The following is a 12,890-nucleotide window of genomic DNA, read 5'->3' on the forward strand; positions in this document are numbered from 1 at the left end:
CTAGTATTTCAATCTGATTGCTTTGGCTTTTTTTTTTTAACATGAATTTACTCCTTTGCCAAATGAACCGTGCCAAAGCTCTCCCCTGCCCCTGTTCTTCTCTGCACAAAAGTCTATGGCTGCAACATCAGAAACGCACAGAGGAGGAAGCTGTGTGGAGTCCCCAGAAATATGTCGTAATCAAGGGTTCCAGATCCGAAATGAGGGGCTGCTGTTGCAGCTTGTGAAAAATGCATGGTGGCTGATACTATAAAGCAGGGTGAAGGAAGAGGTGATCTGTAGGATGATGTCAGAGTGAAGGCAACCACAAGAAGTATACGATAGGGGTGGGGAACTGTGGTTCTAGCAGCATCAGGGGAAAGCATGCAAGCTGATCAATACCATGGTTGCCGTGCCTTTGATCCCCTTTGCATTTTCATTGGCAGGTTGCACAGTCAGAGTCTTGTTGCTGCCTGCTGAGAAAGAAGACCAGGCTTAAAGGACAGCATCACAACCTGTTGCCCTTGGCCTTTTGGATCCTGTAGCCATTGTCACACATGGCTTCCACATCAGCACTTCAAAGTCGGAGAAACCATGAATCCGTGCAGCTATGGAATTCTGTGGCTCTTTGGTAGTTCCAAACTGAGCGATGACAGCCAACCTTCTTCCCAGAGAAGAGAAACCACAGACTCCTAAGTGGCTTGTGTCCAGCCATTGTTCCTCCTCACCTTTCCAAGAGGGCCCCGCCTACCCCAGGACAGCAGCACATGGGAAATTAAGCAAGGGGAGCCATTGAACCCTGCAAAAGTCACATTTTGTTTATAAATGCTCCTGTCAAAGGACACCTCAGTGACTCCAGGAGAAGACCATTTCGATGCTCGACAGGTGGAGTCACTGGAAACAACATTTATGGGCCTGATTATATATATTTTTTCTGGAGTGACAGAAAACTTCTCTAAGAGGCCTATGTCTCCAGCTAACACAAGGTAAAAAAAAAAAAAAGGAACACATTGTCTCTTAATTCAAGCTCAAGATATGTAACGCTCAACAAACATGGGTAAAAACCACCAGCTTTATTTACATATATTATCTCCATAGACCAAGGTGGTCACATGTGCATGTATGCAGGTAAATATATTTCTTTCCTCTTCTTCATCCTCTTACAGTAAACATTTTTTATGGCAGCTAAATAAAACTACTAGAAATCGTCAGCTTCAGGCCCATTTACAGCCCTTTTTTGGCACATTGTTCTCCCATAGGTGCCTCAAGAGCAGGACAAATAGGGGTTCAATGTCCTCCCTTCCTCCCAGTCAGAATGTAGCAGGCTTTCTGTATTGGTGGCTCCCATTTGCTGGGCTGCATCCCTGCCCACTGCTCTCCCCATCCTGATTGGCCTCCCCTCTGCCATGTAGCCTCTAGCTTGCCAAAATGAATGCCCACTGTGTTCAGCTGGGAGGAGAACAGCTTGCACCCCACTGCTGCCCTGCCATGATACTGAGCCCTTTCCTTGTGGCAGCGGTGGTGGTCTTTGCCAGTGCCGTCACCGGCTGCCCGGTCCTGTGCACATGCCGCAGCCAGGTTGTGGATTGCAGTGGGCTTCGGCTCTTTTCGGTGCCACCAGACCTTCCGTTGGACACCAGGAACCTGAGCCTGGCTCACAACCGCATCGCTACCATTCCTCCCGGATACCTGACCTGCTATTCCGAGCTGAGGGTGTTGGACTTGCGGAACAACTCCCTCGTTGAGTTGCCCGCCGGACTCTTTTTGACATCCAAGCGCCTCTCCCACTTGGACTTGAGCTACAACAACTTGACTCACGTGGTGGCTGACATGTTCCAAGAGGCCTACAACCTGGTGCACATTGACTTGAGCCACAATCCCTGGCTGAGGAAGGTGCACCCCCAGGCTTTCCGAGGCTTGGTCCAACTACGCGACCTTGATCTCAGCTATGGGGGCCTGTCTTTCCTCAGCCTTGAAGTCCTGGAGGGTCTCACAGGCCTGGTGACTCTTCAGATTGGAGGCAATCCCTGGGTGTGTGGTTGCACCATGGAGCCACTGCTGAAGTGGTTGAGAAATAGGATCCAGCGATGCATGTCAGGTAGGTGAAATGACACGGCAGTCCAGTTGTTAGCGTCCCCTTGGGGATTCTGTCATTCTGTTCCCTATTACACAACACATTGTGAACTTCTGGGTAAAATGGTGGCTCTCTTGTCTCAGCTTGAAATAAAAGCAGCAGTTCTCCCAGAGAGGCTAAGAAGGGCATTTTTGGATCATGGGATTTGAATCCTGTGCCTTCTGCATTTCCCTACCTGATTTAGACCTGCTACGCTAGGAAACAGTTTGTTTTACACAGTTTCCCAGAGATTATAAACCACACAATGCAAAAAAAGTTTAGAGACGGTTGTAAATTTCCCCAACCATGCAGCATTTGTGTGTGTGAATTCATTAGATCTGGGTACTTTGTTGCATCTGTAGTTGCAGTTAGCAAAAACTGCTATACAGAAACTCAAATAAATGACAGAGTGTACTTGGTTAACTAAACAGGTCACTACTTCTTCCAAATGGTCTGTTAAAGTTACTAACCAGAATTTCTCTACTAGAACTATTAGGCAGAGCAGGGAGGTGCTCTCCTTCTCCTAGAATATGAGTCAGGGTAAGAGCATTTGGGCACTTCAGGGTGGAGCAGAAATTGCCTCTGAAACAAACAAGGCTTGTTCACACTTCGGCTTGTTCCAAGTGGTTTTCCACTAGAACCACATTTTCTTAGGCATGGGTCTGAGCAGTTTCCCCCTTGCCCCTCTCCTTTCCCAGGGAAAACCTGCTCTTTGGCTTTAAATCAGAACAAACAACAGTCCATGTAAAACCCCTTTGCCATTTGCTCCAAATGAGCATTAAAGTGCACCATGGGAAGAGCAAGAGGAAGTGTGGATAAGCCTTGACTGAAAGAAGCAGGGTTTTTCTTTCTCCTACTCTTTTCTGACTTTCTAGGACTAGGTGGTAGCTTTGTAACAAGTGGCATCAAAGGACTGTCACTCTAGTTTCGCAGCTCAGGACTTTGGGACATGGAAGCTGGAAAAGAGCCCCCCTGGACCGTGCCAGAATCATGCATGCAGAGTCCTGGGATTTGGGGTAGTTACTCAGAGGAGTCTCCCATGGCACCTAATAGCTTCACCAGATGGAGTAGAGGCAGGCAGAAAATGCCAGGAAGCTCTGCCTCAGCCAGTTCCCATTGCCGACCTCCTTCTGTTAATGTTAATAAAGTTTGGGGCCTAGTTTATCCACACACATCTGCCTTGCTTTTTTAATTATTTATGGGGCAAAGGTGGGGCAAAGAAGCAGGTATGGCATGGTGGCTGCTAAAAAGTCCTGTGGCAGCTCTAACTGCACACACAAAAAGGCCTGAACCTCATCACACACAACCCGACTCTTCACATCCACTGATTTCCAAGAGCACAGTGAGGATCACCTCCCCATGTGGCTAGAGGCAACAGCCGACTGGCCTTCTGTGAGGCTAGATCCAGGGTGGATAAAAATCAATAATATATTTTTTAAAAAATCAGATTTTTTAAAAAATCAGTTTTCTTATTTAAATCAGATTTTTTTATTTAAATCAGGTTTTTTTATTTAAATCAGATTTTTTTATTTAAATTAGATTTTTAAATTAAAATGCTTTTTGGAGGAAAAAATCTTTCTGAAGATAGTTTTTTATTTATATTTTTTTATTTAAGTTACATTATTTCCAAAGGCTATTCATCAGGAAATTTGGAATTTCCAAAGGCTAAAGTTTTTCATGTGTGCTAAAACTCAGTCTAAGCTTTTTTAAAAAAATAAAAATGAAACTGTTTAATTACATAAGTTAACAAACATGGATACATATGCTATAATGTTATTGTTTTAGTTAAATAAATGGTTTAAGTTGTTATTAAGGAAACGATTATTTTTCTCCTTCCAATAAAGTGCAGCAGAAAAGTTGTCCAAATATAAACATTTAACTCATTAAACCTCACAATAATTTCATAATTATCGGTCTATGTATTGCTAAGAGTATAATTTTTGTCTATGTATTGCTAAGAGTATAATTTTTATATATATTTATATATTTTATATATTTGTCTATGTATTGCTAAGAGTATAATTTTTGATATAACTGTAGAAACTACTGTACTCTGAAAAATTATTATTCCAAAAATGAAACCTTCAGCTGGTTGTAAATGTCAGGATTATACCAGCAAGATTGAGTCTTTCTGTAAAAAAAAATTATAAAAAAAATGATTTAAATGAAGTCTTACTGACTAGTGATTTAAATCAATTTGATTTAAATCAAATCCACCCTAGTTAGATCCATTGCACAGCGTTTTTAAGGAGCAAAGAGACAGACGAATGAGTCCTGTTGGTACCTGGGGGCCATAGCTGTCAAGTTTTCCCTTTTCTCACGAGGAAGCCTATTCAGCATAAGGGAATTTCCCTTTTTAAAAAGGGAGAACTTGACAGCTATGCTGGGGGCTTGCAGTGGCAATGCTCACTTCACCATATAGTTGGAGGCCACTGACAACCAGATATCCACACAATGATGCCACCATGTGTGGAGCTGCCTAGTGGCTGCCACCATGCTGCAAATGGCCTTTCAGAAGCACACCAAGGCTTTCTGCTCATTAAAGCCGAGATTTTTGTCAGAGCTAGAAGGGAATGAGATGCCCTTGTGACGTGTCATCACGCTGCTCTGCTCTCCCTGCGTCCTTGTAGTGACAGATCCCCAGCTTGCATTGGGAATCATAAATCAGCATCCACTCCCACTCTCTATTGATTTTTTCCCCCTCCCTGGCATTAGTCCTTTCCTGACCTTCTTGCTTATCTCATGAGCTGCAAGCGAGGGGACCTGGAGACAGGAAATCCTGCCCTTGCGGAGCCAGCAGCCGGCAGTCCTGCTTTAGCAATCATTCTCATCTCCTTGGAGCATCGATTCTATTTACATTTCCCACCCATCTCTGTGATTGATGTATAGCAGACAGTGACGGAGAAGGATGCCATCCATTCTCCAGCTTTGGCAGCATTTTTCTTCCCTGATGCACGGGGTGGCTGTTGTTTGGTGCCCTCATCCCATTTATGTGTAGTGATGTCTTCTTAGCGAACCCAAGCAGGGAGGAAGATTATCTGTCTTGTGCACCTTCTTCTAGTTTCTTAAGATGGCAAATCTCAACTCCCCAGTGAGTTTTCATTAGTGCTTAACATTCAGGTAGTGGTTGCCCTCTGCAAAGCTCGGTTCCCCTAGTCCAGGCACTTTCCCCTAGGGAAACTGACTCTTTAGTGCTGAATTGGAGCCAACGTCAGTTGGCTTTTTCAAGGATTGACAAATTGCCAGCAGACAGCAAAGGTGCAGGCAGGCAGATGGTGCCTGAGAAAGTTCCGGGCTAGTATCTTCTTGGGCTCCACCTATCTGCGCCTTTGAGGAAGCCCCACACCACTTCAGCTAATGCGAGCCGGAGTGGTATTGAGGCTTGTTCAGCTGGGGGGCGGGAGACTTCCTGTCCCTCAGCTGAGCAGTTCAGTGAAGCCTCTCTGCCCCTCGGACTCTCCTGAGCCAGAGCGGTATGGAGGCTTACTCAGTAGAGCTGGGCAATATATCTTGGTTTCCCTAAGGTGGGGAGGAAGAAGCAGCTGAGAAACATTCCAGACATTGTGATATATCAGTATATTGCAGTATATTGCAGTACAGTCATACCTTGGATCTCAAACGCCTTGGCTCCCTAACAAATGCCCTCCCCCGACAGGGCTTCCATGGCTTCTGATTGGCTGCAGGAGCTTCCTGAAGCCAATCAGAAGCCACGCTTTGGTTTCCGAACAGTTTGGAAGTCAAACGGACTTCCAATATGGATACCATTCGACTTTCAAGGAACGACTGTGTTTAGCTGCTGAAAACCAGATATCTCCCAGCCCTACTCCCCACATAGGACTAATCTACTCTTGTGAGTTATAATGTTATAAATGCTTTATAAATGTGACACCGGGGAGGCGGGGTACAGCAGTCAATGGGAAATTGTATTGAGAGCTATATAACATTTTATTCTTAGTGTTTTTTTAGATCAGCGTAGATCCAGCCGTAGTCTCCCCCAACAAAGAAACATTGTACATCAGCGAGAATATTAGTGTGCAGTCCTCCCTGGCATTCTAGTTATCTACCGGTATGAGCAAGGAGGATTTTGTTTTTGTTTTGCTTTTTCCTGATGGGGGATCATTCAGAAACGAGACACACATGCCACTCCTGTCTGGCATGTTACAAGCCATGGAAGAAAAAGGCTTCACTGCAGGTGTAAATTGGTTTTCTTGCAGCAGCTTTCTCCAACCTGGTGCTTTCTTGAAGTTTTGGATTAGGGCTTCCTAGCATCCTCAGCCAGAACAGAGGGCACTAAGATGCAGAAAGCTGTCTTATAGTCTGTGTTACAAATAAGAAGGAGATTATGAGGAGAGATAATAGGCTGGTGATGGGGTAGAAGAAAGAAAATTGAAGAATGGTTAAGGTGAGCCCAGTTGTTTTTTTCCTTGAAAGCATCTACCTAATCTGGTGTATGATACAATCCCTGATAGTTATGTTCTACTTCCCCTGTCAGGGGCAATGATGCTTCTGAATACCAGTTAATAATAATAATAATAATAATAATAATAATAATAATAATAATAAGCATCAGTAATAAGGGGGGACTGGGAGTATCTTCAGGGGTAGAGAGGAAGAGGCACTTGCACACATATGGGGTGGAATAGCAAACAACATTTAAACTGGGGTATTAAAAAGAGACTAAAGTAGCTGTTTGTATATGTCAGGGGGTAATGTGAATTGTGCACATTTACCAGGCCTCATGGAAAATTTGCATTTAATCTCTCCATGAATGGATAGCTGTGCACATTTCCTGGTCAATGTACATAATCTCCTGTAGGTCTTAGAGAATGTGCATATATTGACTGCATTTTGCACAATCTCTGGCTGCTGCTGCTGCTGTTGTTACTCTCATTGTGCATAATCTCCCAACAGACCTTGGGGATAGCTGTGTTTTGATTTACCTGTTGTTTCAAGAATTCCACACTGAATTCATCCCGCATCCCTAGTTACAGCTAGAAGTCTGGGTGTTCATAGAACATACCTTGTCATGAAAACGTTAGAGAATTGATTGCCACCTGCCTCTTGGTTCTGTGGAGCCATTGGTAGAGCATCTGCTTTGCATTCTTTGCACGTAGGACTATGATTGTCCCCTGCCTCACGAAACCCTGGAGAGCTGCTGCCTGACAGTGTTGACATCATGGAACTAGATGGATCAATGGTCTGATTTCCTATCCTCCTGTAGGCAGCTTCCTATAATTTCTGATGGGACCAGAGAGGAATGGGTTGGGAAAGGAGGAGAAATGGCTCTCTTCTCTGGGTGTTGCTCTGTGTTTGTGGGCGCTGGCCTGACCCCTCTTGGTTCTTGTTGCAGATACTGAGTTGGCGGAGTGCCGGGAGCCACCCGAAGTGGAGGGAGCCCCTTTGTTTTCACTGACGGAGGAGAGCTTCAAGGCCTGCCACCTGACCTTGACACTGGATGACTATCTCTTCATTGCCTTTGTGGGCTTTGTCGTCTCCATTGCTTCTGTGGCCACCAATTTCCTGCTGGGCATCACTGCCAATTGCTGCCACCGCTGGAGCAAGGCGAGTGAGGATGAGGAGATCTAGCCACAAGGCCTGCTCCTTCCTGCTGCTCCTGCACTGCCAGGGGGGAGCCAAGGGCTATCAAGTTCAGGGAAAGCAAAGTGACTTGTCTTTTCCCTGCTGTGCCATTTCCTTGGGCCTACCCCCCAGCCACCAAGCCCTGTACAACAGCAGCAGACTGCCGCTTGCCAATCTTTCTTGGGGCTCATTCAGTCTTCCTTTCATGCTGTGTTTCTAGGCACAATCCACGCTTGAAAGAGCTGTGTCCAAGTGTTCCCACCACCACCACCGAAAACCCACTCTGAACCAGAGCAAGTGGCAATCTGCAGAAAATCTGAATTGCCAATTCAGGCAACCAACCAACAAACCAAGTTATTCCGCCTGTGCTTGAAGAGCAGATTTTCAGAGGGGGGGGGGAGTGCTTGGACATAGCACTCTAAAGTGCTATGGAAAGCACAGGGTGAAAGGTAAGTGTGATTGAGCCCTTACTAGGTACAGGGGATGGGGCCAGCCAGGGTAGGGAGATCGAAGTGTGCCTTGTACAATCCTCTTCGCACTGGAAACAGCCAGCAAGCCATGTCCTGGAAAATGACCGAAAGACATTGATAGACACTTGAACCATTTGCCATCGTTTGCTTTCCTCATCTCTCATGCCTTGTTGCACCTTTCTTAGTCAATGCCTTGAATGCACGGCTGTAGCATAAACACACTTTTGCACATGCACATCACACTGACTGGTCTGGAAAAATCAAAGGTTTCCTCTTTGGAGGTCTGAAGCGCTCTGTCTCTCGAACCATCCCATCCCATCATTGCGTACATTCTTTCCCAAGTGTGAAAGAACTGTGTTTTCGAAACCTTTCTTAACAAGTCCCAGTAGCCCAGTCTCTCAGGCTATTCTTATATGCAGCAGTGCCATCAAGCTCCTCAAGCAGATTTTGGAGACCCCCAAAAATACGAGGGCCTGAGAACCCACCTCAGATAAAACTACTTTCCAGTCCAACTGCTAATCATTTAGCATAGATGGTGCTATGATTTATACAAGTGTCTCCTGCTTTTGTGACTGGCTCATTGATAGCTGTATATGGCTTTTGGTTTAGGTGGCCTTTCGTGGAGTCCTTCCCCTAAGAAGAATCTCTCTCTATAGGTGGCCCACAGAGAATCACTGTATCCCAGGAGGGGAAACCTTAAAACTAATTCCCTTGTAGGCCATGCCAGTACTGTTTAGCTCAGAAGGGAGGAGACAGTGCACAGTCTAGCCAAGTTGATCTGGAGTGTACATGGCTGAGGTTAGACCGAGGCTGTAGACCAGAGCTGGTGATGTTGGCAGTCTCCCTTTGAAATTAACCATGGAAGGAAAAAATATAGGCTATGAAGGGGAAACCCAAAGCTGCCAATGCTACAACTTTTCTGGAGAAAGATGTTTTTAATGGGGATAAAATGATAAGATCTTGCCCATGGAGTGAAGGGCTGCCTTGTGTTTTTTTATTAAAAAAAACACATGTAGGGATATGATACATTATGGATTGCAAATCCTTCCTAGTATCTGCAGCTTTGTTTTTCTTCAGAACTGTTTTAGACTAATTTGGCAAGGGTGCCAAACATTCCTGGTTGCAGATTACCCCAGAAGGAAAATGAGTGTTCAAGCACTTCAAGGGTGCTTCCAGACTTGTTTCTTGAACATTTGTCCTTCCTAATTTGTTTGCAGGGAGATTAGATGCCGCTGGCAATTTCTTCATTCTGATTTGTTCGCAGGGAGGTTGGACAATGTTGTAACGTTGTAACAAAGCAAAGGTTACATGCACCAGTGCACTTTCCTGTCACTTATTGGGGGGGGGGGGGAATCCAGTCGACTACAATTGTGCAACCTGAATTCGCCAGTACTGTATGTGATAGAATCCCACCCTAAAATAGCAACCTGCTGCAGGAGCTTGGCCCTGGTTTGAGAGTTGTTGTTTTGTTGTGGCACTCAAAGCTCTGGCAGCAGGTGGTGCTACAAGTCAGGGCTGAAAGCACCAAGGGACGGGGAGCTTGGAAATACTTCTGAAGCTTAGTTCTGCTGGAGACTGCCTGTTTCTCTTGATCACAACCAACTATTCTGGAGGGAAGAAAGTTTGCATTGGAAGGGAAGGTGACTCTGGCAAAGCCATCTGATTCTCACGGCCCTTTGCTGTCTCCATTCATTCAGCACCCCCCAGAACATTTTCATCTGCCATTATCCTTGCAAAGCCGCCAAGGCGCGAGCAAAGGGGCAAATTCATATGGGAGTATAAAAAGAGGCAATGCATTTCCCAGGTCCCATAGGAAGCCTGTGTCAGGGACGGGATTCAAAGTGAATTCATCTCAACCATTACATACACGGTCTTCAGCCTGCAAATCCAGCTCCTATAAATTGGTCTGAAGACCAGACAAATGCAACCAAGGACCTTCATCAATGACTGTGCATCACTGTTCCCATCCAGACTCGCCGTGCCAAGGCTCATAGCAACAAAGCCGGACATGAGGATTCAGACGCCTAGCTGGCATGTTAAACTGTAAGACAACAGCCAATGTTCCCTGCTGGGGAACCACCTTATAAAGCCTATAACTATCTCTTAGAGATTTCTGTGTGCGCTGAGCATAGCTAAAGTCTTTTGAAACTTGTACTTTTTTTAGGTTTTGCATAGAAATAGGACCAAACAAGATACTGAACGCTGCAGGGACGGGGGGGATTGGAGAGAGGAGGGTGGGAGGACAGAGCACTTCCACTGTTCTCACCCAATCTCACCAAAATCAGGAAGACAGCAGGTAAAACTGCCCTTAAAGGGCAGGATCTTTTCAGAGTGCACTCACATAACCATCATTTCTTCATGTGCCATGCTAGGATCTTTTCCCCCTCAAACACTCCATGGTGAGATCAGCTTGGAGTTGAGTGTTTTCACCAACCGCAGCTGACCTTTTCATTTTTTATGGTGAGGAAACCTCCATCAGGCAGAGGATGTCAGGCAGCAAGTTGTCAATCATTTATATGGATGGTGGTGATCAATTCGACCATGAGGGAAGCACTTCAGTGTTCAGCTTCAGACATCAGAACGTGTTGGACTATCTCTGACACTGTTATAGATTCGGGAAACCTAAGAAATTGTCACATGCCCTTCTCAAAAATCACATTTTCACACTGATCTCACTACCAAGTGATGGGGAGCACTGTGACGTGGGGGGGGGGGTTGATGTCAAATGACCCTAAATGTTTGCCTTTGTGTGATTTTCAGGATCCGGAAACCGGTTTATTCAGGGCTAAATTCTGATAGGCCTTCATTTGCAAGCTAGAATTGCATTATTGTTCCCATACCCTGTTGTGAATTGCCTGTATTTAGCTGCCATGAACTGCAGAGGAATATTTCAAGGTGCCCTTAAGGATCTCAGCCCCACTGCAGTTTTTTATTGGTATTGGCTTGGTTGTCACTCTGATGGCCACACTGAGAAAATGGGCTTTCACTCTAGAGTTGCAGAAAATAGAACAACGTCCGCAGACAGCCATGGCTAATGGCAGCTCTCAGTTTCATACTGAAAGTTCATGCCAGCCCTAGTGAAAAAAATATCTGGAGATCTTTCCAACAGAAAAAAGCAACATAGGTCTGCTCTAGTTAAAAACAACTACTACTACTACTACATAGAATGGCATCTGGTACTTCTTTTTTCTGTTATGTATATTGAGAATAATGTCTGCTGGCCTGTGATAAGTAGGTTCCTCTCTTTCTTGTAGTTTTGCACAGCAATGCAAAACAGTAGATCTCATTCATCCCAGCAAGACTGATTTGATTTTTGTCCAATCTTTCCAAAACTCATTAAAATAACAAGCATCATTTATACATCAGGATGCCTTTCAGGCTGCGTCTTGGTTTTTTTTTTTTTATTGCATTGACATAGTTGGTTCCTGTTTAAAGAGGATCAATGTAGTATATCAGAGAGAGAGAGAGAGAGAGAGAGAGATCATAATCCAGCGCTTGTTTGGGGTAAGTCAGGGGCTGGCAATGAGAACCTGAGCAGGAGATCAGCTAGTGAGAAGGAGGTCATGTGATTGTCCATGACACGCTCACCTCACACCTCCACCCACATTTACTGTCTCATTGCATAGACACTAAAAGTGGGTCAGGTGCGGGGCAATAAATGTTGGTCTCAGCACAGATCCTCATGTCCATCTGCATCAAGCAAAATGTCCCAGATATAGTGCAGGAACCAACATCAATTCACAACTTTTTGCAATTCAGCTCACACAGGGCAGTTATGTAATCAGTGTGGAGCTGACCGGCAGCTTTTTGCTGGTGTAGGCATAGCTGTGTGAGAATATATTTTCTGGAAAGAAACCTAGTTTGATATCCTGATCCCAGGGGCTGGGAATCTACTTCTCATGTCTGCTTCTAAATTAAAGATATGAGTACTCTTTCCTGTGAAGTCTGGATCTGAGAAAGGGGGGGAATCAATTAGTGCAGAAATATACAAAGAGAATAAGGGATGCAGGACAAACAGAAGTGTGGACAAGCCCTGTGTCTTACTAACACATGCTGTCTTCTCTCTTTTCTCCGAATATTTCACTTTCTGCTTTTGAAAGATTTGAGAACATCGTAAGACATAAAGTTGTCAATTTTTCTAAAAAAATCCAAAAGCAAAACAGCCCATTTCAGAATTGCAGCCTCTCATCCATAAATACAGTATAGCAAGGCATCTGCTCCCTGACGCTAGATCTGTCAGGCTCTATGTAACTTTGTAATATGTTTTAAGGAATTTCAGAGCTAAGTCTTTGGAGCTTTGTGAACCAACAGCATCTGTTCTCCAAAGATAAGCAGAACTGAGCTGTCTGTTCAACGACGATACGTGGAGAACTTACAGAGCTTCACTGAACATTTAAAACTAAGATCTAATTTGCATATCATTATATATATATATTCAAAATTTTGCTATGCAACTCTGAGGGCATAGTCCAGTCATCAATAATCTTATGTGAATGATGGCCAAGCCAGGTGGTCAGGTGTGTCCTATGAAGCAAAAAAATACGGTACTAATTCCGTACTCTCTCATGAAAGCCACTGATTACCTCCAGTGTCAGAGGCAGTATATACCAGTTGCTGAAGATCTGGAGAAGTTGAAGGCTATGGCTCTCATACCCTGTTGGAGGGCTTCACATAGGTATTTGGTTGGCCACTATGAGAACTATGTTTGGTCACTATGAGAATGCTGGACAAGATAGGACTTTAGTCTG

General features: G+C 44.7%; 1 protein-coding gene across 1 annotated transcript; it reads left to right on the forward strand.

Annotated features, from left to right (window-relative positions):
* The first annotated feature begins 1,293 nt into the window (after nt 1-1,293).
* LRRC55 (leucine rich repeat containing 55) lies at nt 1,294-10,237 on the forward strand. Its single transcript, XM_035126449.3, has 2 exons — nt 1,294-2,077; nt 7,443-10,237. Exons 1-2 carry the CDS (start codon nt 1,408-1,410, stop codon nt 7,676-7,678), a joined length of 906 nt encoding a protein of 301 aa, XP_034982340.1. The 5' UTR covers nt 1,294-1,407; the 3' UTR covers nt 7,679-10,237.
* The last annotated feature ends 2,653 nt before the right edge of the window (nt 10,238-12,890 follow it).

Source organism: Zootoca vivipara, chromosome 1 (assembly GCF_965207765.1).
Source record: "Zootoca vivipara chromosome 1, rZooViv2.hap1.1, whole genome shotgun sequence".
In the NCBI taxonomy this organism is placed as follows: Eukaryota; Metazoa; Chordata; class Lepidosauria; order Squamata; family Lacertidae; genus Zootoca; species Zootoca vivipara.